General features: G+C 49.5%; 2 protein-coding genes across 6 annotated transcripts; both read right to left on the bottom strand.

The window, feature by feature from the left end:
- Nucleotides 1-329: 329 nt before the first annotated feature.
- Nucleotides 330-14,122, bottom strand: NCLN (nicalin). Of its 3 annotated transcripts, none has more exons than XM_074808885.1 (16): nt 13,860-14,122; nt 10,809-10,999; nt 10,446-10,590; nt 9,739-9,833; nt 9,428-9,508; nt 9,111-9,214; nt 8,582-8,670; nt 8,266-8,405; nt 7,661-7,839; nt 7,358-7,445; nt 7,227-7,265; nt 6,947-7,110; nt 6,262-6,315; nt 6,093-6,171; nt 4,622-4,721; nt 330-1,152 (listed from the first exon to the last, which is right to left on the bottom strand). In XM_074808885.1, exons 1-15 carry the CDS (start codon nt 14,038-14,040, stop codon nt 4,662-4,664), a joined length of 1,689 nt encoding a protein of 562 aa, XP_074664986.1. In that variant the 5' UTR covers nt 14,041-14,122; the 3' UTR covers nt 330-1,152; nt 4,622-4,661. The 3 variants fall into 3 exon arrangements, with proteins under 3 accessions (XP_074664986.1, XP_074664985.1, XP_074664987.1); XM_074808884.1 differs by having other exon boundaries at nt 330-4,438; XM_074808886.1 differs by lacking the exon at nt 13,860-14,122 and adding an exon at nt 12,744-13,841 and having other exon boundaries at nt 330-4,438.
- Nucleotides 14,123-14,318: 196 nt separating this feature from the next.
- On the bottom strand, nt 14,319-19,914 carry S1PR4 (sphingosine-1-phosphate receptor 4). Of its 3 annotated transcripts, XR_012621113.1 has the most exons (4): nt 19,755-19,914; nt 19,514-19,650; nt 16,241-18,625; nt 14,319-14,877 (listed from the first exon to the last, which is right to left on the bottom strand). XR_012621113.1 is itself a non-coding variant. In XM_074808827.1 (3 exons), the coding sequence occupies exon 3, from the start codon at nt 18,429-18,431 to the stop codon at nt 17,205-17,207; it is 1,227 nt and encodes a 408-aa protein (XP_074664928.1). In that variant the 5' UTR covers nt 18,432-18,574; nt 19,514-19,650; nt 19,755-19,914; the 3' UTR covers nt 14,972-17,204. The 3 variants fall into 3 exon arrangements, 2 of the variants coding, with proteins under 2 accessions (XP_074664928.1, XP_074664927.1); XM_074808827.1 differs by lacking the exon at nt 14,319-14,877 and having other exon boundaries at nt 14,972-18,574; XM_074808826.1 differs by lacking the exon at nt 14,319-14,877 and having other exon boundaries at nt 14,972-18,625.
- Between the last annotated feature and the right edge of the window lie 2,887 nt (nt 19,915-22,801).

A 22,801-nucleotide genomic window follows, 5' to 3' on the forward strand; every position in this document is an offset into this window, starting at 1 on the left:
GCCACAATCTACCAGTAGCATACACGCTGTTGGCTTCTCAGGTAGCTGTTTTTTCACAGCTGTCATGCACAGAAACTTTAATTGCTTCAACTCAGCACAAACCTTTCGAATAAATGGGAATTTGCTTCCCTCAAGGTGCTGGCATCTTGCTCAAGGTCTGTAAGTGATTTCTGTCATACTGTTTTACTTTTGACTATAGAGAAGGGATGATGTAAGCTCTTAAACACATGCATTTTCTCACTTTTTGCAGGGGGTCTATTACTCCAAATAATGCAAGGAAATTCCATTTTTTTGAGCTTCCAGCAGCAAATAGGTCTCCAACAAATCTGTTCATCAAACCTACTCACTCGGTTTATTTTACCAAGGGAAAAGGGGACAAACAAGAGAATTAAAAATGTTAAAATACTTAAATATTATTACATTTACAGTCAGAAAAAAATATGTAAATCAACTGCATTGAATTTTCTATTAGCTTTTAAATATTCACCTCAATATACATTTGTTCTTTAGGACACACAATAGATAAATAATTGAGTTAACATTGCTAGATAAATCAACTCTTTTTCCTGAGCTGCAAATATTCCAGATTATAACCTTGAAGCTGCTATCCAGTAACTACAAATGGAAACTAAACAGATCAAAGTGAGCAAGCAGGAGTCCACACTTGAGTACCCAGAGGCCCCATTTACTGAGACATCTAGTAGCACCCCCATCATTTCAGATCAGTAAGTCAAGACTGAATGGCTCTTAAATGTAAAACCCAGCTTGGCCACAAGCGCAAGAGAAGCTCGGAATTTTGGCTTGTGCTATGAACAACATGAGACCGCACGATTTAAAACCACCCCTCCCAAAACCAAGCCTCATTACAATTTTGGGTATCTGTGGTTTCAAATGTCTAAGTAGATTGTGGTGACTTCTCCAGCCACAGACAGGGGGTACCTACTTCCGTTTTGGTCTCAGGGTCTTCCCTCTTTGCACTGAGTACAAGGGTGGAGCTCATACTGCACAGGAGTACGTCTGTCATAACAATGAACCAACCTCTCTTACTTGGGAGATCAAGTACAACAGTCCAAACCACGCGCATACAATCCCCATTAGTGCCCGTGTGGGTGGGAGTGGACAGAAGGAATGACAAGCTTCAGTGCTTAAACCCTGTTGGAAAACCAGATTTTTGTGAGCTGCAGACTTTGACAGCACCAGGACAACAGGTAAAGTCAGACAGCAACGAAAATTGTTTTATGGCTAAAAGCATCAACTGCTAGCCACTTGTGTGCGAGTAGACATATGCTTTCCATGCTTCTTCCTTCCAGGCCATGAAAACTCCTGATAAAAAGGACAGGTAATAGGGGCAACAAGAATCAGCTATGCAGAGTTCTTCTGCAATGGTGTGAACTTTTATTTTACCAGAACAGCTGTTGCATGTCGCATTGGTGACAGAATTGATCAGATATGCTGCAGTATGGATCAGCACCATTTTTTTTTTCTTGTTTTTCCAAAACCTAGCAGAATAGCAGGGTCTATTTACAAGCTTCTCTGTCAACTTCCCAAAGGAAACAGCAATGTGGGAACTAAATTTGCTCCCAGGATGGGCACTCTGTTCCAGCTATGATAAAGTTGGAATTTGATTATCTCAGATTTGAGTATATGTTTCAGTGCACATGCACTTTGATCAAGAACATAAAACCCGTATCTGTAGTAATAACTACTTTCTACAGCAGCCAGCTACAGATACACAAAATGCATCCAATCAGATTATAGAATAAACTACCCCCGTGTGGGAGAACACAATGTACTATCCAAATGCCCTTCAGGTTTATGAACTCTCCCCTCTCATTTACCTCATCCACCTTTCTTTTAGATAGCTGCTACCAGCTTCTGGCACTGCATCACGAGTGTCAGCAGCTCACTGTTGAGACTACAAGGAGCTAAAGTGCATGCTTTAATGCTACAACCTTGACAGCGACATAGCTGCAACCACACCAGGTTGCCTTGGAGGAAGTTTTTGATGCTGAACTTTGAGCTTCCTGTCTGGAAGGCCGAAGGCTGACAGTCTCCACTGCAAGGAACGATGATCCAGGCCTGTTCTGTTCTCTCTTGCCCAAAACTTGCAAATTTTATATGCATCAAGTCAAGCTGCAGCAGGATTGCTAACAATTTTGTTTTTTCTATTTTTCTTGGTGAAGTAATGGAGTTTCATTAAGCCTGGTTAAGTAATTGGCTGGATTAGAAGGAACACCCCCTCTCCAAGCGCAACACTAGAAATGTATGATGCTGCTGGAGGCCTCTGAAACTACTTGCAGATACTCAGAGCCTACAGAGAAGCTCTTCAGATAGCCACCATACCGTGCACATTCTGAACCAACACTGTCCACGCACCTTCCCACAGCACAACATACGTAGTCTCTGAGGGCAGAGCATACAAGCCAGTGGAAAACAATCACGGCTTGTCTTCCAGCCACTCCAGCAATTTCTGATGTAATTATAAATTCATTTGGCAGAGGAGTGTCACAAACACTTCATGCATGCAGAGAGACATATTTTAAATAAGCACTCAAAAGATCAGAAAAAGGCAAGTTTCCCTGTAGGGCTGATATTTCAGGAGTGCTTGGTACCATGCCACCTGCTGATACCACAGTGAGCCAGCTCTCCCGGGAAAGACAAGACCCTTTAAAGAACAAGTTGCTACACATTTCAAGTAGCAGAAAGCACACATCATGGGGTAAGGGTACTCCAAGGAGGAGGCTACAGTGAAACAAAGACGGATGGAAATCAGTGCTTTGGTCCCCATCCAAAGGACAAGGACAGTGACTGGCCACAGCAACCCCTTTTCTAACAAGTGTGCACACAGCAGCTCTGGCAGACAAGGATGCACAGCTTAAATTTTCCTTGCATACAAAAAAAGGGTACACCATTCAAACCTACAAGAGCTTTTCAGTCTCAGTAAAAGATACTATTTTAAATAAAAGTAGTCATTCTAAAAGGTAGTCACCATGGCCTGTGAAGAGACCTCATGTGCATAGAACAAATCACAGGACTCAAACATTGCTGAGTGGCAGGACAGCAGTATTCAATCAGGACATCTAGAACAACTAGCCTAGGACTTGTAGTCAGTATCTTGATAGATTTTCCAGAAGAACTTGAGTGTAAACAAAGTGCAACACTGCCCAGAAAGGGCATTCAGCTCTCAGGAGAAAGTGGTGACAAGTATCCTCCTTACCTTAGATGATGGAATTCAGGAAAGACTTAAGATTATGACAATGCTTGAGCAACTGGTTACCTGCCCCTCCTGATCTTTGCACAGCACTGCCAACTATTTTGGGCAACTACCTATCTCTCTCCATCCAGAAGCATCAGCAAACTAAAAATAAGGATCGATCAAGGATAAAAGTAACAGAGAGTTTGTGTTCCAACATACACTCTCTTAGGTACAGTTCTAGAAACAGCCGTGTTTAAAATGACATTCATAAAACTTCATTTTTTTGTTTTGTTTTGCTTTTTAATGGCTAAGTGACCTGCCTCCCTTCATACATACTGGGGGCAGCACATGAAAGGATAGCAACAAGCATTTTTAGAACTTGCTCATATGTGCAGGCCAGGAACAGTGTTTCCAGAAGTAATAGAGCTGAAAAATATGAAATGAGACCCTGAGATGCAGGTGAACATGGGAAAACACCCCATAATCCAGAACCCATCTGGAAGTAAAAACTAAGCAATGAAGATCGAAGGGATTACAGACCAGAGCTCAGCAGGAGCTGGGCTGCTCTTGCTGTCAATATAACCAGCTTCTTTAAATACATGGAACAGCACAGAACATGATCCTGCAGCAGTTGGGACTATAGAACAAGCCTTAAAAACCAAGCAAGAGTTTAGCACAGCCATGAACTGTTCCAGAACCATAAACTTTGAGAGAAATCAAGAACACAGCAAAATGCATCCTCCAACAGAGACAGGAGAGAACCTGCCCTGGTAAGAACCCTAATGCGAGGAAGCCGTTTCAACAATCTTTCCTCATTCTGTCAATAACAGTCAAGATCGTTTACAGTGCACCTCCTAAAAGGGAATGAGTTATTGCACAGTCTAAACAAAATGCAAGAAGATGCTTGCTGCAGACACTGCTTGCTCAGCACACCTTCCTAAAGCCAGGCAGTGAACTTAAGGAAGAGGTGCCATAAGAAAACATGCTAATAGTATTCTCTTTAATTTGCATGTGAACTTTTTTTTCTTTTAAACAACTGCTCCAAGTCCTTGTTTGCTGGGCAGATATAACACGTCACTCTACTCTGTAGTTTCCGTTTCCGAGTTGGCTGTATGGCACATGTGTCCATGAAGGTGCTGGACTTGGTTTTACACTCATAGAAGCTGCTCAGAATCAGCCGTTCAGTGTTTAAACAACCCGCAGGAACTACTGAAGTCTCTGAGCCTCTCCCTCGCCAAAAAGCTAAGGAAAACAGACATGGTGCAAGTCAGGGGAAGAAGGTGAAAAAAAGCACTTAAAAGGTTCACAAGAGTTAAAATTTCATTTTCTTTCTGCCTTCCTCCCCTCTATAGAGTTGCAAAGGGGAGACAGGGGAAGAGAATCAGTAGGATTCAATGGAAGGCAGAAGGTTCCCAATGGGCTCACCGATGGCTCAGTGCTGCTGTATGGGTGATGACTCGTTGCTTCACTGCTGCTTGGTTTTAAGGGATAATCTCTGTATCATCTTGTAAAGGAGACCAAAGTGCTGGAAACAGAAGGAAAGTAAGTAACCATGAGTCCTTATCAATTCTAATAAAATGACTGTGTTCTACACAGAGAGAAAACTTACTAGAAGACTTAAAACAATGCTGATGTGCAAATCCAATACCTTGTTTGGATCATCCACAAGCACTCTCATGCTGAAGACAGAGTGGGACTTGGTAAATTAGAAGGAATTATTACAATGAAGCCAGTTACTTGAAGTTATACAGAAATGTTTGTGCAGGCCTGTATCACCCCATTGTGAAGATGCAAACACTTGTTAAAGATTTTACATTTGCTGATGCAATTCTGTTCCTTCTGAAGGGGAGAAGAAAGCTTCAGATTTCAACACATGCATGATACTGGTCACTACAGAAACACTGCTGCTAGCAGTTTCAGGAATGTAAAAATTAACCAGGCAAACACAGAGATTCCCAGTAGTTCACAATCCTTTAACTGGAGCTTCTCTTTCACCATTTCACTTAATTCCTCTTTTGATTCTGCTTTCATTAATTGCATTTTGATTCGATAACAGCTACTTCAGATGTTTGACAGATATAACAAGATCCAGGCTTCAAATAATTTGTAATAATAAACATAATGAAGATAGCTGACAGAAATCAAAGTATGTTTTCCCTCTTGTTTATGTTGCTACATTGGATTTTTAAATGCTTATTGTTTCCTCAAACACATAAACACAAATAACATGAAGAGACCAAAATTTAGATTGACCTAAAATGCTCCCCTTTCATTCAGGTTCTTCAGAGAACCCAGCCAGGATCAGAAATCTAGCTCACAATGGCTTTGTTAACACCTAAACAAAACCACTAAATTTAAGCTGGCTGGCCAAGATGTGAAGTATCACATTTCCAGGAGTATGGACACAGGATTTATTTATGGTTTCATTGGGAAAAAAAAAAAAAACACAAACCTAAACCAAAACCCCGAAGATGCATTTCTAAACTGCATCCCAAGTTCAAATACTGGAAGGATCTCCTAACACTCCTAACTTACTACAAGCTTCAAACCTTTAACATTACAGCAGATTTTAGTTACCCTGAGAAGTTTCAGTCTGAAGCTGTTACATAGCCAAAATAGCTTAACAAGTGAGTTGACAAGTTGTTCCTTGACCAAGAAAAGGAGGTCTATAAAATAGTTTTGCATTAGAATGGCAAGAGATTGCCTTCAGCACAGTCAACTGAGATACTCAAAAACATACACATCAAAACAGCCAGCCATTTTGGATTACTACTTTTAGAGTGGGATGGCATTATTGTTCCAACTTTGGTGTTGGGATGGTGTGAGCACCAGTTACCGTAACTAACGCGATTTATGAGGAAAATAATACATCTGTCTCCTGCTTCGCTTCTCTTACCTGCACTGCAACATAGGCAACACCAAGGTAAGCTGCAATACAGACAGCCAGAAGCAGGTCAAAGATTGCTGGCTTGACCCTGCGATCAAGAAAGAACACATGAAATTGCTACAGCAGGTACTGCCACAGAGTGAGACAACAGCCCAACATGCCCAAGGGGATCCCATACCTGTATGCATTCATCACCTGTTTCAGCTGGTCATAGAAAACAAACTCAGGGTCCCTGTGAAAAGAACAAATTCTTCAGGTTGTATTACACTTCTTGACACTGCAGTAAGGACAGCCCAGACCTCTGCTTCCCAAGGAGTGCATCCAACCAGATGATAAGCCTGACCACCCTACATACCAGTTTTGAACTGCTTTTAGTCGTCAAGTCTTTCTTTTCCTACAGTCAGAAGCCTAAGGATACAATTCAGAACACATGCTGTTCAGCTGTCTCAGAAGAGGCACATGGAAGATGCTTCACTGGGTTCATCAAACTGCTTCAAACCCAAGCAGGTTAGACAGGATGGAAGCTGCCTTTCTGCAATTAAAGCAAGCTTTCTAGGGGACCTTAGTCTTTTCCTGCATTCAGAGAGAAGCACCACTCAAGAGTGGGAAGGGTGGAACCAAAACAGTGAAAAAACAAGCTCTTCAGAGGGAGCTGCTGGGACTTGTTACTGTGCTGTGAGGAATGATAAAGAGCTTTCTCTGGGAGAACAGAGCATGAACCAAAACTGACAGGAGAGCAGAAAAGAGCAATCACTTCCAGCTACATGCCAAGAAGCCAGCAAAGCTGCAGCTCAGAGACAAAATTCACTGGAGGGGGAAGCCAGTTTGCATGCCCTGACTGGTTCTTTCATCTCTTTTCTTACCGTTTGTCTGCCTTTACATGATGCTGTTTGACATCCTTCAGGTAGCGACCCATATAATATTCTAAGGTGTTGAGGAAGGTGCTGTCTTTATCAATCAGCTGGGCAGCCCTGGGCTGACTGCTCAGCCAGTCCATCACTGATTCCAGCTGCTCCTGCTGGATCTGCTGCAGAAGAATACCACCAAAGAAAGGGAGTCAACCACACATATGCTAAGACCAGACCTCTCTCCCAGACCGTTGATTTCTTCTTCCCACAGGTTACAAAAATGCACCGTGCTTACCATCTGATCCGTGAAGATCTGCAGATCTGCAGGCGCTCCCTGCAAGGGAAAAACAATCCAGGCTACTGGTGAGAGCAAGCTTGGTCAGGCAGGACAAATCTGGCTAGCACTGCTCCATGGGCAGCTCTTACCTTGTCTGTTAGGTTGTAGATCACCCTCGTCAAAGCCTCAGCGATGATCCTAGTATTCCTGGTTAGTGCCTTAGTGTCTATTCGTGCCCTAAAGCAAAAGAGGGGATTACGGACTTGTCAACAGGATCAGCTTTCTCTAAAAACCACCATTTTTCACAGTATCAAGCATAAGCCTGAACCCAGGGCCCAGCTCCTAGTGTTTTTTCACCCATCCTCTGACCATCAGAAGAGCACGAACAGTCACGAGGCCAATCTGGGTTTACGGGCTGGATTTCAGCTGCAGCCTTCCTGAAGGCCCCTAACCTCCTGTCCATGATGCTGTTGCGCAGGCTGTCCCGGTGGCTCTCCAGATGGGAGATGGTGAATGCTGGCAAGCGTCGGATGGCAAAACGCTCATGCTCCCATGCCAGCATGTCCTCCGCCAAGTTTATCTTCTTGTGCACCATGGAAAACTTCACCTCTGGGAACTGGCTGGCAACAACCTGAGGGAAAGCACAAGCCATCCAGGGTGTCATGCTGCCCACTGTACAGTCCCATCTTGCACTGCCCAGTCCACCTAGACCCAATTTTTTTGTGTTCCAGAAGGCAAATACACTTCCACCTGTAAGGTGCAGTTACTGCCATTAAAAAACTGTTTTAATGTCACTACAGGGGAGCTTTTGCAAGCAACAAGCCATAAGGAAGTGCAGTGAAAAACGCAGCAGATCTAGTCTGCTTCATTTGGGACTGTGGCATGAGGATTTGTCTGCACTTCAAATCAAGTGACCATAAACAATACATGAAATATTTCAATGGCACACCCTTTCTTCACATCTTCCTTCCTTCCTTCCTTCCTTCCACTCTTGGGAGAGCTGCAGCTCCCCATAGTAAGTCCCAAGTTCCCATCTACCTACAATGTTTTTCATTACCATCTCCAGTTCTCTCAGAAACGCATGCTGCAAGGTCCCCTCCTTGGGAGGCTTTGAGACATGGAGATGAAGGCTATTGCCTCGGCCCAGAGTATCAAGGCAGAGGACAAATGCTACGTTGTCCTGCAGCAGGCTGGAATCTGGAACAGAAAAATCCAAACCTTTATTGCTGTTTTGTGCTGGGATTTCCATCCCAAAAAAGCAAGGCCCACACAAGGAGATTCTCTCAGGAGGGCTGACATACTAGACACTTAACACAATCGTATTAACAGAGGCCTTGCCACAGAACATGCTGGAACACCAGCACCTTACTCACCAGTATGGTCCAAATTGTCTTCCAGCCACCGCTTGGTTCCTTGATAATTAAACTTCCCACCTCCAGATGCAAAGAACAGCAAGTTATACCTGGCCATCAAAAATGACAGAAAAGTGTTAGCGCGCTGCACTCCATGGCTATAGAACTCCTTTACTCAGCCTCAGAGGTGTGGTGAACTCACAACAGCTAGCACCTAACATTCAAGGCAAACTGTCTATTAATAAACGCTTCCTACATGCCACATACTAAGGTAATGGCAGGATGGGGTAAAAGGGAGGAGTTTCCAGTGCCTCAGGATGGAATCTGCTTCCCACATCATTCCCTCCACTTGTCCCCAAGCTTGAGCAGAGCTACAGCAAGGAAACCAAAGGAAAGAGCTTGGCCATTAACAGCAGCTGTACTCAGAGGGAGACAAAACAGAGCAAAGGAAGTGAAGGACTGCTTGTAACACCCTATGGGTCTGGAGCAAAAGCCCTTCTTACCTGATCTCAGCTACACACATTCAACCAAGAATAAGGCAGTTTCTTACCCAGCATGGGTACGTCTGTAGGTGTAGAGCCGGGAAAACAGCCTGGCTAGTTCCAGTAGCACTGAGATACCACTGCCATTGGAGTCAGCACCATGGGACAGCCACTGCAGGATGAAGTGGGACAGACAAGGTGACAACCCTACACTTATTATGATGTACCGGAACAGTCATCAAGATAGCACACCACCGCACTTCGCTTATAACTGCCCCACACCTTTAAGGCCAAGAAAAAACATAGGGACAGAGGCCATGTGGGGAAAAAAAAGACAGGAACACACAGACAGGAACAGAGAGCTGCAGGAAGAAAGAATACTCACTGGAGCCACTCCAAAAGAATCATAGTGGGCAACTATCACAACAGTGGGCAGGTCTTCTCCACCCAGCCCCGTGAGCCTTCCCTGCAGGGGAGAGACATCAGTGTCACTCAGCATCGCCTCTCATGTGCCTGCATAAAGGCAGCCTGACTGCCACACGCCTGCTGAGTCTGCAGTGGCCTGCATTCCAAGGACACTGCATTCAGACACTTAGCTGTCTGAGACTCCCCTGACTTTCCGTATCAGTCCAAATGTCTGATGAAGCCCCAATAAAAGACGGTATCCCATCAACGTTGAATCCATATACAACTCACCTCCACACTGGGTATGAGCCAGTCATTGATAGCTTTGCTTTGAGCCCCGCTGGTCACCATCTGGAAGCCATTGGCAGTTGCTGTGTGCAGCAGAACTAGAACCAAAAAAAAAGTATACCTTTATTCCCCTTGCTAACTGAGCTTTGGAGAGACCAGCTTTAAACCATTTAAGCCCTTTCAGTTGTTGCTTGTGTTTATGCATTGACATGGAATCCTGGTGACCATGCATTTTCATTCTGACCTGAAATCTTAATATTTTGAGCTGGCTAAAACAAAAACTTTTCTCCAGCAGTCCTAAAGTTACTCATGAGCAGCAGGTCAGTAAGATAGTGAAGTTATTTACATAGAAGCACTGAACTGACTTGTGGTCAGACAAAATCCTTCAGCTTCTGCCAACACTCTGTAGTCACTTAACATCTTCAGTGCTGTTCCTGACCTGAGTTTTGCTTTCTATCTTACTTGCGACAGTGTGAAGCTGAGAACTCAACTCTATGCAACTGTATTTCCAAGTACAGTCAAGTAATACTCTCTCTTATACTGTGTTTTTCTTCCATTAAATCTCAAAGCACCTTAACAAAGACAGAATAAACATGAAGGCAACAGAACACTGGCTCATGGTGCATATGACACAGCAGACTCCTCCCAGGGGTGGGATCAGGCTTGTCTTCCTCCAAAACTTTCCCCCATAAAATTTTGTTAGAACTCACCTTCTGCAGCCGAGGCAGAGCCCTGTGATGCAGAAGCAGCCCGTGTTTGTTCATAGATAGACAGCAGCTCTTCATCTTCCACTGCAAAGTAGACTGGCACAATGGTTTCCATAGCAAGCATTTCTGGCTCTATCTCCATGAATTGCTTAGGATTTAAGTGAGACACAAACTTAGCATCTGCTAAACATGCAAGAGGGCAGAAAAAAAATTAACAACTAAAGCAGAGAGAGAAAGGTAAGTTTTAAAATTAGAACATGATTTGCAGTGCATTACAACAGGAGCTTTCAGTCCTGCAGCAACTCAAGCCTCTCTCCCTCTTAAAAACATCTCCCATTGGAAGAGAAAGAGAACTTCTGTTTTTACCCTTACGACATCCTGCGGGACAGAAGAGATAGATCGTGGCAAGATGATCACCACAGCTCCAGCTGACTGGCGGAGAGCCTTCTGGTACTGCTCATAGGAGAAATCCACCAGCCGCATCATGACGCAGCGGCGGCTCAGAACGTCTGCTTCTACGGTGCGGGCTTCTGTGTTAAGCACTGCGCTCCTGGTGCCTGTGAGGAAGGCACAGCAAGAGGTTTTGTAAGTGATTTCATCACACCCCCCTTTGCTTGAGCCTAGCTCCTTCTCAGAACAGTCTTGGTGAGAGTCTGATGAACTTCAGAGCAGCCAGGACTGCAGAAAACTAAGTTCATCTCTTCCACCTCATCCAAGAAGGAACAGAGGTCTGTCTTTTTTCCTTGCATCCATCAGAGCAACTTCTGTGCAGTCACGTCCTCAGAGGCTCCCCTTACTCCAGCACTACCACCTGCCAGTCCTCCTCCCCACCACAACCACGCAGGCTACCTCTTTGCTCGCCAGCACCTAACACCTACAGACGGCAATACATCTGGAGAAGGCCTGACCTCTTGCTATGCAACCTACTGCATCCTCCAGCTTAGGATCATGTCTGCAAACAGAGGATGCAAGCTGTGCAGAACCACTTCGTGAAAGGACAGAAGGATACCTCATGTCCATCCAAAGGGCTGCTCCAGTTCACGCACTGGGATGTTTCTGTGGCTGAGAAAATTACAAACGAGCCAGCTGCTTCTAACTGCTCGCTCTCTCCTACTCTCAGTTTCAGCATACCAAATCCCCAAAATGAAAATGCAATCCTTTGAGAGAAGAGCAGTCTGGAGGCTTGCCAGCAGCTCCAGCATTCTCCAAGAGAGGACCACAAAGACATCTTGTATAAATAGAGATGTTCAAATCCACCTTACAATTTGTAATGCTCCAAATCCCATTTCTTCTTCTATAACTCTGGCACCTACACATTGAAGACTTCATCACACTGGGACCCCACACAGCCAGGGAAGAAGCAAGGTGCTCCAGAAGGCATCTCAGCCTATGCCAAATAGGAGCATTGCTAAAGGTTAGATTTAAACCTGGCTTAACTTAACTCCAACATCAGTTTGGCCTCATCAAAGGTCAAATCACCTAAACAAGAAAAATCTGTACTTCCACTGCATAGTGAGGGCCATACACCCAGAAACAGAGTTAAGGCTCGATCTAAATTTTCTACATAGAGCCCCTCCCCATCAGAGTAAAACAATCCATCATGACAATAATCCCTCCACCATTCCCAAAACAATGATGTGTAAGCACTGCAAAGTGTGGATCCAGAGTTCTGCTCCCAGCTCAACCCTCTGACATCTAAGCAGAGCAGACCTAACAGTATTTTCGGCAAGACAAGTTGATTTTCTGTAGTTTCGCTACACAGACCTGTTTAATAACCATTCATTTACAAAGAACTCTATTCTAACAGTATTAGAGGAAGTCCAACTTTGTTCTTAAACTGCTCTATGACTGTTGACAAAAAACTCTTCCCTCCCTGCAAGAAAAGGCTCAGCAGCAATTTCTATTTGGTCCTTTTGGAGAAGAATATGAGAATCTGGAACAACAAATAGCTTTTATCCTGAAGGACATCTGGCCTCAGGACACACATGGAACAGGAACATCAGCTACCCAAAGGGGCTGTCAAGGAACAAAGGAAACACACAATGCACGGAGCTAGAAGGCTCCAGAAAAAGAAACAGCATAAAAAGTTAATTGCAAGCATCTTAAAAAACAACACGTGGCTTTTTGGGAGTTCACAAACTATTCCAAAATATGTTGTGAGCACTTGCCTATAGAGAACACTCAGGCAACGAAAGTCAAAGTCAGCTGAAACACATGCCTGCTGCCCCCATTAAGCCTGACAACAAAGATTTACCACACACGAGAAAAAACACAGCTTAATACCCCCATGAGAGAGCCTACCTCGGACCCAGTGAGGTTCTCAGCAGCAGAGATCTCAAGATGTGGACACATTTTGAGAAACTGGGAAGAACCAAGAAATAATTCCAGATATTCAGAAACCACCTGTAGTGTTTACGAAGTGTGCAGGCATAGTTGGTATTTCATAACTTCTACTGATGTTTGATCTTATGAAGATCTGAAAGATCTAGAGACTGAGTTTCATGGACAGTACAGAATAATTGTGGGGCTGTAACGCCAGACTGTTAACATAAGTCTGAGACTTGGGCCACAAAACAGACAGCAGGAAGAGTCACTCACAGACAGAACACATGCCCTCATCATCTGGAATAAAATATCTATGGAAGACTCAGAAACAACGCTTGATTCTGGGTTAGTGAGTACAGGGAGGTGAAGGCTGAGGGTTACAACACTTCAGTGATTCGCTGAACAGGTTGCGTTTCTGACTCAAAGACTGCGTGTTGCACAATCAGCAGCCTGGAAGCAACAGAGAAGAGGAACTGGAGGTCAATTGTAACATAAAGGAAGAATCGTAAAAGAAATAACTCTCACATGGAGACATTGGAGCAACAGACACTGCTGACTGAGACTGAAGAAGAGGCTGAAGGGCAAAGAAAAACCAACCTGTCACTGGAGGAGTCAAAGGCAAGAGAACAAAAGTGAGCTCACGACCAAGTTCCCCAGTATGCAAGAGGGCTGCAGCTGGGCTACTTGAAACACAGGGAGTTCAGCCCACAAACAGGAGCCTACAAGGACAGGTCAGGTTCCTTGGCCACCTCGAAGTCACCATGGGGGAGCCCTCAGCACCTTCCCGCTGGTGCTGACTGGGCAGTAAAACTCAACCAGATGGTGCCCGCCTGCAGCCTCCCCAGGGCCCGGGCCCGGCTACAGCCTCCCAAGGCCCTCCGAGCTCCCCTGCAGCCTCCTCTGGCCGGGCTGCCCTCCCCGGGCCTCCTGCGGCTTCGCGGCCTACCCTGGGCTCCTCCCGGGGTCGGGGCTCTTCCCACGGCCCCATCGGCCCTGAACGGGGCCGCTACCAGGATTCGCCCGCCCGGAGAACCGAGGCCTAGCGCAGGCCAGCGGCCGAACCGGTCCCGGCCAGCCCGTGCGCTCTCTCACCGTAGGGCTGCCCGCCCAGCTCGTACTGCTGCATGCGGTAGACCGTGAACTCGTGGGCGGCCTCGGCGGCGGGCGGCGGGCCCAGGAGCAGGAGCACGGCGGGCACGAAGAGCAGGAAGCTGAGCGGCAGGCATGAGGCCTTCAGCACCGACTCCAGCACCTCGCCCGCCTCCTCCAGCATCGCCGCGGCCCCGGCCCCGCCGCTGCGGCCTGCTCCACCGGCACGCACGGCACGCACGGCGCGGCGAAGCACGCACGGCGCGGCGAGGGAGCGTGCGGCGCGCGGGCTGCCGGGAGCTGTAGTTCCCACGGCGCCGCAAGGGGCGCTGGGAGCTGCAGTCGCGGCGGCCTGTGCAGCGGCCTTGGCGCCCTGCTTGGCCTGCAGGGGCCGCTCCGCTTCGCACCGGCGATACCGGCGGCTGCGGCCGGGCCGTGCCTGCGGCGCCTCCAGCGGCCTCCCCCGGGGCCCGCTGCCCCCTCCCTTCCCCGGCGTCCCCTCCCGCCGCTCTCCGCGCCACGCTCGCGGGCAGGGCTGGCTACGCTGGCCGCCTGCGGCCCTGCGGACTGTGAGCCGAACCCGCGAAGCCATGTCACACGCGTCACCCAACAGCGGCGGCGAAAGCACCCGGTGCTGGCACCTGTGCGGGGCACGGCGCGGCGCCCCCCGGGCCGTGCTGCCTCAGGCTGTGTGGCCAAGGGAAGGGAAGGGAAGGGAAGGGGAGCGGAGGGCTCCCGCCGCCCCTGGGAGAGGGGTGATCCTGCTGCCCCGGGAGCAGGACGGCAGGCTCCTGCTGTCCTGGGCCTACAGGCTCCCGCATGCATGCCTGGACACAGGGCAGGCAGTCGTCGAGGCCCTGCGCCCGGCAGTGCGACGGGTGTGCCGAGCAGGCTGGCGGCCCTGCCCCAGCTGGCGGCCCTGTCCTGCTCCGGCCCCTCGCTGCCTCCCTCGGCGGTATCACACCTCCAGGCTGCCATGCGGAGGCGCCTCACCTGTGGTACCAGCCATCGGGTACCTGACCTGCAGGAAGACAAAATCACAGCAAATCTAGCAGGGGCTTTCTTATCATCAGGTTTATTGCAAAACAAATAGGCTGGAAGCTCAGCACCTCCTGCCAGCAGGTTGTAAGTCATCAGGAGCTTCTCCTTCCCAGTGCTTGGGTAGTTTTGTCCTCCTTGCATGGTGAGAGGAGGCATTTGGGTGCTGCTCTGATTTTTCACTTGGTTAGGGAATAGAAGAGCATAGAATTTGAGGTGCAAGCTGGCAGTGCCTTCTGGGCCCCACTGGGTCTCTATCAGACACAGGCAGGAATGGGGCTATTTTGGACCCAGACATCTTCTGTAGCACTGAACAGTCCTCTCAGTGCCAGGGATGCAGCCTGGTCCCAATGAACTTCTGCAACCTGCAGGTCTGGCACATGGGTGTCGTTGTGCCCCCCCCCCTCCCCTTCCCTGTGCCAGGGGGCATTCTACATGTTCTGTTAGCTCCTTAGGAGCTGATAGTGCTGCTTGACCCCTGTCACAGCCCCAGCCCTGCCAGCCCTGGTGTAAAGGTCTCCAAGCCCTGCAAAAGCCTCTCCTGGCCTCAGCCAGCCTTGTCCCCCACCAACCTCATGCAGCACAGCTATCTGCCTGCCCATGGAAAGGTCCATTTCTGCTGCCAGCTGGGCTGTGTCTATGAAGCTGCAGCAACTTGGGATCTCCTGCTACTTCAGAGACACCAGCCAGCAAACTGACAGAGCCAGAGACTGCAGCCAGGCAGTCACTGGCCTGCAAGCTCAGGGGAGAGAAGGCATGGCGTTCAGAGAGGCCAGAGCAGCAGTGCTCAGCCCTGGGGCAGCAGGGGGAATCCATATGTGACTGCTGTGAACCTGGGGCTCCTGGAATCCTTAGGTACTGTCTCTGCTGTTTGATGCTGCCCAGTTCACAGGGAGGTGGAGACCCTCAGAACATTTCCCTGGCAGAATATGGGCAACCCCCTTCTCCAAATGTGGTAGCAGTTGGAGCAAACATGCTAGGATCAGACCCCTCCATCCCTTTCCCCAGCTGTGCTGAACTTCAGAAGGGCTTGGGGCATGCTCCACCCCACTCCTGCCTCCAGGTGATGACTCTGTTCCAGGCTGTTGAAGTGATTCTTGCAAATCTATTTTCTTGCAAACACTGTTTTTGGAAACGTTTCTGGAAGGATGCAGTCTTTTCGGCCCAGAGGAAGAGGAAACAATTCCTGCTGCTTCTGTTCAGGTGTGATCCAAACCCCCACTGGAGACAATTGAATGCCAAGCCATCTAGAAGCTGCTGCTCAACTTTCCAGTGCCCACCACAGTGGGCACCTCCCCCTGTGTGGGGACCTTAGAACTTGGCAGATTTTCTGGAGCATGACCTACCTCTCTGGGAGGCTGCAGCACTGCAAACCCTCTGCTGAACAGGCGTATGTTACCAGAGAGGTTCAGCCAGATGGGAGCAGGTAGCTCTGCCATGCAAGATGGCACCAGACTCCCCAGTCACTGTAAGTACCTCCTTCTGCCCGTGGTGGTGCCAGGGCTGTCTCTGCAGGTGCAGCCCCATGCCCAGGGGCATGGCAGGGCTCTTACTTCTTGCTGCCAGGCTGTAAACAGCGTCACAGCATTTGCTCAGGCGCAGTGCCCAGCCTCTGCACTCCGGTGAGGGATTGGGCTGCTGCTGCAGCCCACTGCTATCCTGTGGCTGGTTTGTGCTGCACTACAGGTGGGCACTTGGTTCCTGGCCAGGAGCCTCTGAGCTGCCCCACAGATGCACACACTTGCACTTGCAAACCCAGTTGTTCTTGACTCCCTGGTAAGACTTCAGGCCTGCATCCTTTCCCAGCAGTTGTGCCCATCACAGCAGTTCCCAGAAGGCTGTAAACTGCAGGAGAAGACTCAAATATCGCTTCCAGCCCTGCATGACACGCAGTGGCAGCACTGCCAGCCTAGCCTGATCCCAAGGGGTTGGGGAGCAGTCTGGTTGTCTATTTGTCACTGTACCCTGGGGCAAAGCACCCTCATCTGGGCAGGTACGGCATCTATATACATGCACACACAGAGCAGGGTCCACTTATAACCTAGCCACAGCAGTTGTCTCAGCATCAGTCCCAAAAGGTGCCTGATTCCTTCATTCCCATCCTAAGAGCAATGCCTGCCCCCCATGCTGCACCCACCCTGAAGCAACATCCCGGTCTGAAGGGACCACAAAGCCTGGCCACAGTTTACAACCGGGGTGGGGCTGCACCTTGTCAGCCTGAGCTGCATGTAGGCTACAGTTCTGCCAGGCCAGGACCAGCAGCATGAGGTCCTGGTGGGCTGTCTGGCATCTCTTACTCCCCGTGGCCTCTCAGAGGCTGGGGAGATTGCTCATCATGCTGGAGTTGCTGGAGAGAGGTGCTCTGGGCCGGGCATTCAGTGCTACAGAGCTGCGGAAACTCTCCCGGTAGCGCAGGGAGCTTTCCGTGGATGAACCAGAGTTGATGTCTGTGATGACCACGCAGTTCCCAGGCTTGCAAAGCCCAATGCTGAGACAGCAGCAGCACAGCAGGCTTCCCACAGCACGGCGCACCTCCACGCTCCGGAGGGAGTAAATGATGGGGTTAATGCTTGAGTTGAGCATGGCCAGAGCCAAGGTCCAGTCCAGGCTGTGGAGGTATTTGCAGGTCTGGGTCTCACAGAAGACGTCAAAGAGCAACAGGACAAAGAGAGGGCTCCAGCAGATGATGAAGGCACCAAGGATAATCAACACAGTCTTGAGCAAGCGCAGGGACCGTTTGCGGCTGTGCCGAGAACTGGATTGTTTAGAACTGGCCTGGACCAGCTGGAAGATTGAGATGTAGAGGCCTATGATCCCCAGGAGGATGATGCTGAACATGACTACGGAGAAGAGGATGTAGTTCTTGGAGTAGAGAGGCAGGAGGACAGAGCAGGCATTGAAGTCACACAGACAGTTCCATCCCAGCAGCGGAAGCAGTCCGATGATGAAGGCCAGCAGCCAGCAGGAAATGATCAGGCTGCGTAAGCGCAGGGTCTTGCTGGCTTCGTTCTCAGCAATCGGCCTTACCATGGCACTGTAGCGCTCGATGGCAGTCACAAGCAAGCTGAAGGTGGAGGCAGCCAGCGCGATGAAGAGGATGCCTTCCCGCAGGAACCAGAGCTGAGGTGAAAGCTGGAAGGTCTTCTTGCCCGAGAGACAGAGATTAGAAAGGTAAGCAATTCCTGCAAGCAGGTCACTCACGGTGATGCTGGCAATGCAGGAGTAGACCCAGCGGCGGGCTCGCAGACACCGCAGGATGGCCAGCAGCACAAGCAGGTTCTCCAGGATGATGATGCAGCTGATGATGGCAAAGGCTGTGCGGATGAGACCCATGCCCTCATCCCCAGACTGCCGGTTGGTCAGCTTGCCTGTAAAATTGTAGTGCTGCAGGATGAGGTTCACATTCCTCATGGCAGCCAGCTGCAGGCAGGAACCTTTCCTGTCGAGCAGATCAAGTCTGAGCTCAGGATATTGAGCAGAGCCCATTGGAAGGGGAAGGGAGCGATTCACCAGCCAGCTCAGCTCTGGACCATCCATCTTCTGAGCCTAGGTCAGCAGCCGAGGGATGCACGATGGATCAAGGACTGAGGTGGGTTTTGGAGCAGAGCAGACCCTCTGTTTGAGGGCTGGAGACAGCTGTGAGACTCTGACACACAGGACCAGTGCTGATCCCAGCAGTCCTACCCAGTGTGGAGATGAGAGTTAGAGCCCTGTCTGCCAGCCCCGTGGCACTGAAAGAGCAAGGGGAGAGGAGGGTGAGGTGTTTTGTAAGTCCACACACGAGCATGGGCTTCCTGTTGTTTTATAAAGTTTCCTGTTGTGACCTAGAGTATTGACATCGTTTCCAACAGCTGTCATAATTTCCCAGTAAGGGTCAGCTTTGCTGTGGTTGTGAATGTGGGACATGAATGAAATAATGTGTCAGGTCCCCGTTTGAGTCAAGGCAGGCTCCCACCTTGATGGGTAGGGTCTGTTGGGCTGCACAAAGCCAAGTGCTAGTAAGAGCACCCAGACAGCCTGAGACACTAAGTGCTTTGCCTTGTGTGGCATTAAAATTCACCCCTGAGCCTGGCAGAGAGCAACTGCCTCTTCATCAAGTACCCTGTGTACCACCCATGCCCAGATACACCCTCCTCCAGAAGGAAGCTCCGTGCTCTCACCACTCTGGGCTCCTCTGTGGGCCCAGCTCCTGTCAGTGTCTCAGGACACATCCATCCAAGTCCTGCCCTGTCAATGCAGCAAGCCCAGGCATCTGTGTGTCTGAAGCTAGGGCTCAGCTCCACCCAGTTCAAAGGAAACCAGCTGGTCAAAGCCCTGCATGTGCCCTGACACTGCACTGTCCACCTTCAGCTCTCCAAGCACCTGCTAGACATGGGTCAGGATCTTCCCACTGTCTAGGTCACAGGCAGGGAAACAGAGGCACAAAACTGCGGCCCCTTGCCTGGCATTGCAGAAGGCTCAAGGGGCTGCACTGAGACCAGAACCCAGGAATCCTGACACAATTGTAATGTTAATGTCTATCATTGACCTATTCCCCGTGTCTGCAAAACGTGACTGGAGAGAAAGTCTTGCAATGTGCTATTCCCAACCCTGACTGTTGAATTTGCCTTATGACTCACCTGTCATGACTGGCCCGAGGCTCTTGTTGCCAGAGGGAGGTTCAGCAGCTAGCACTGCTCTCCAGCTGCTTGTCTCAGGCCCAGCACAGAGTAGGTAGTGGGGAGGGCTCCTTGTGCAAAATAAGTGAGTCTTCTACCTACCAAAGTGGAAAAAGGGAAGTTACAACATCAACCACATTTCTGTGCAGGACGGACCCCACCCAAAACAGCTGCAAAGAGGCATAGAGAAAAGAAAGAGCACCTTTTAACTCAGGATCAGAACAGAAGCTGTGCTCTGCTTTCACCTGTGTTCTCACTCCAGCCATGGGAGGCCATGGAGAGGTCCCAGGTTGACAGCAAAGAGTGGTGATTTCTTCCGTCAGCATGGCAAACAGGGAGTTGTGGGGGGGGGTCCATCCACTGCGTGATGAGTGGAGAGATCCTAGGCTGAATTGCAGCATAGACAAAGGAAAATGCAAAGGAAGTTCCTGCTGCAGGAAGTCATGTGCGAGCAAGAGTGGTTTTCATAAAAAGTTGAGGGCTCCATCCTTCACATTCACCCTTTCAGCTGGTGTTTTGGGCTTTTCTATCAGCAGCATGGAAAGAAACTCACGCTGATAAAGTCAGCAGATGACCCCAAGATTGAAGGAGCGGAAATCAGCAGGAAGGCTGGGCCATGAGTGCAGCTCAGTCCAGAGGAGTGCAAGGTTGCACATTCAGCACAAGGAGCACACTCCCAAATGGGCTGGGCAGATGCTCCTGGCACAGCACTGGAATCAAAAGGGTCAATGTGATTCTTGCACATCACCCCTGCTTTCTTCTTGCTTCAGGCTGAGCCTCCAGCTAATGTGTCTGCTCAGGACAGAACTGGTGGGGCACCCCTAAAAGATCAGAGGATGAAGAAACTCTCCTTGTAAGGGGCTCTAAGTAGCTTCACAAATAGCTGGCAGCAGCATGTGAGCAGTCTCAGGAAAGAGGTATCTGATAGGAATGAGCTCTTTGTCAGGGAGATCTGCAGAGAGTGTGAGACAGGTGGGGGGCAAGTGCTTTTGGTTGCAGGAGTGCTTGAGGCAGGTAAGCAGCTGAGAGAGCTCAACACACTCACCCATAGGGTGCCAGGTCCTCTGGACCAGCAAAATATTGTAGGCTTTTCCTAATGCCCCTTCCACAAGCACATCAGGTGCTGCCTAAAAGGCAGGGTTGATTATTTTGTCAAGAGCTCTTCCAGTGAGACAAAACCTTGTTCGTTACTCCGTCCTAGCACCTGGCTTGTTTGGCTTTTCCGTAGCGGAGAGGATGGGGTACCTGTGAGGCACAGCACGCTTTCGCAGCACGTCATGAGGGGGACTGGCTCTTGGAAGTTGCCTGAGCTGCATCCCAGCCCTTGCTGCTGCCCTTCCAGCACCCTCTCGCTTCTGCCCCCCAACAGCCTGCCGAGCTCCTGCCTCACAGCAAGTCACACCTCAAACACTGCTCCCATCCCACGGCAAGTCAGGCCATGGTCCCATAGGCTGGGGGGCCTGGGGGGACTTGTGTCCCCTCCACTCCATGCAATCAGCTCAGCAGGGTGGGGCCCCACGTACCCCTCAGAGCTGCTGCTGCCCAACCCGAGGCAGGGGGTTCCCAGCTCCGTAGCTGGGGTCAAACAAGGCTCCCCCTCATCTGGACGCCTGCACGAGGGAGAGTTCCTGTTCTGCAGCGGCTCCCCATTGCTATCTGCACAGACGCAGGCTGAGCTTTATCTTGGTACTTCTCTTTTGCTGCCGTTTCAGTTCAGATGTTCTTTCTTTGAAATGAAGGGGGGTGGGGGAGGGACACCCCACCCTGAAACATTTCTCATCTCTTTCCTTCAGATCAAGACCACAATCTGCTTGAAACTGCCTGATAGCTGCTGAGTGCTGGGCTTGGAAGGACAAGGGGAGATATGGGGGCCAGCTGCAGTCCCCTGAACCCTCTGCAAGTGCCATGGCCATGGCAGGTTTCACAGATGCTGAGGTGAGGCACCTCAGCAGCAGAAGCCCTGGAACCCTCCACAGCCTGCTCCTACCGAGGCCAACAGGAAGGCGAAAGAACCTCAGCCCCAGAGGGAAGAGTTTGTCTGCAGTCTGGGACACCCAGAGAGGAGCAGGCCAGAAGCAGCCTGGAGCCTGGCTCCCTAGGTTTGTGGCCAGTGGCATGCCTGGCCACTCCTGCCCTGAGACCGCCTGGTCCTGGGAGGGCATCCAGCTCCAGATTGTGGGCGGCCATGAGCAGCTGCAGGAGAAAGACAGCAAGTTACAAATGCAAGATAAAATATCGATGATTTCTATTGAGGTTTTCCTGCTGTGCTGCTGCACAGTTCTGATTAAAACTTGTATTTTCAAACATTCTGATTAAAAAAAATCCCTGGGTGAAGCTCTGTGGAGAGCTCTGCTTGGTGGGCCTAGCCAGGCAACCCCCAAGCTGGCTTATGAACAGCTGGCATCTCCATCTCTGTCCCACAAAGGCTCCCTCCCCACCTCCCCACCCACCCATCCTGTCCCCGCTGTGTGGCCTCAGCACAGCTCAACATCAGCCAAAGCATCCATTTGCCCGCAGGTGTTTTTCTGCTCCAGGAAGGGTGGAGTTGTGCTGGTTTAAAAATGACTGATCGTTCCTGGCAGTTGCTTGGTTGCATGTCCTAGCTTTGGTCTCTTCTACTGTGCAGCAGCAGGCAGTCATCTTTCCAGTGGCACATCCCAGTCCCCAACGTGGCAGGTTGCTTCTGGCCCCAGAGGAGCTGGGAAGAGCCAGCAAAGCCCCTCTGACGTGGGCTGACACCAAACCCTGGAGACGTGGCCCTTCACAGTGCTCAAAGAACTGTCCCAGGCACAGTTGTTGTGCCTGGATGTCAGTTCATTGAAATTGGGTGGTGATGATGGTGGGTCTCTGTAGGAAAAGAGTCTCTGAAGTGCATCTCTGGATTTGAAGGAAAACAAGAACATGAAAGTTTTAGGATCATCTCTGTTAGGCCACAATAATGACCTTAAATATAAAAGTTTTATTGATTTTTTTTTAAAGTGCCTTTTCTTTAGAAACTTGCATTCCCTCAATGCAAAAATATTAAACAGAAAGCAAACAGCTTTATAAAACGCACCACCACCACCACCACCCCCCAATATAATTACTTGGAAGTCATCCCAATAAAACACACTATCAGTGGGCCAGCCCAGACCCTGTCTCCCATGGTGTCACATCTCTCCCTCCTTTGCAACAGGTTTGAGATTTTAACCTTTTGGCTGATCTGCAGTGAAAGGTGTTGAGCATTTCCAGGACGGGAGCTTTGGAGGC

The sequence above is a fragment of the Strix aluco genome, chromosome 29 (genome assembly GCF_031877795.1).
Source record: "Strix aluco isolate bStrAlu1 chromosome 29, bStrAlu1.hap1, whole genome shotgun sequence".
Lineage (NCBI taxonomy): Eukaryota > Metazoa > Chordata > Aves > Strigiformes > Strigidae > Strix > Strix aluco.

Bases quoted from the DNA above. Each gene is read 5' to 3' on its own strand.
- NCLN (XM_074808885.1), bottom strand. From the start codon at position 14,040: ATGCTGGAGGAGGCGGGCGAGGTGCTGGAGTCGGTGCTGAAGGCCTCA. The intron at 9,834-10,445 runs GTGAGTTCTAAC...TTTTGGTTCTAG, and splicing joins CTCTGCCTCGGCTGCAGAAG to TTCTGCTGCACACAGCAACT. The intron at 7,266-7,357 runs GTAAGAGCTGCC...TTTCCCTTGCAG, and splicing joins TCTACAACCTAACAGACAAG to GGAGCGCCTGCAGATCTGCA.
- S1PR4 (XM_074808827.1), bottom strand. From the start codon at position 18,431: ATGGATGGTCCAGAGCTGAGCTGGCTGGTGAATCGCTCCCTTCCCCTT.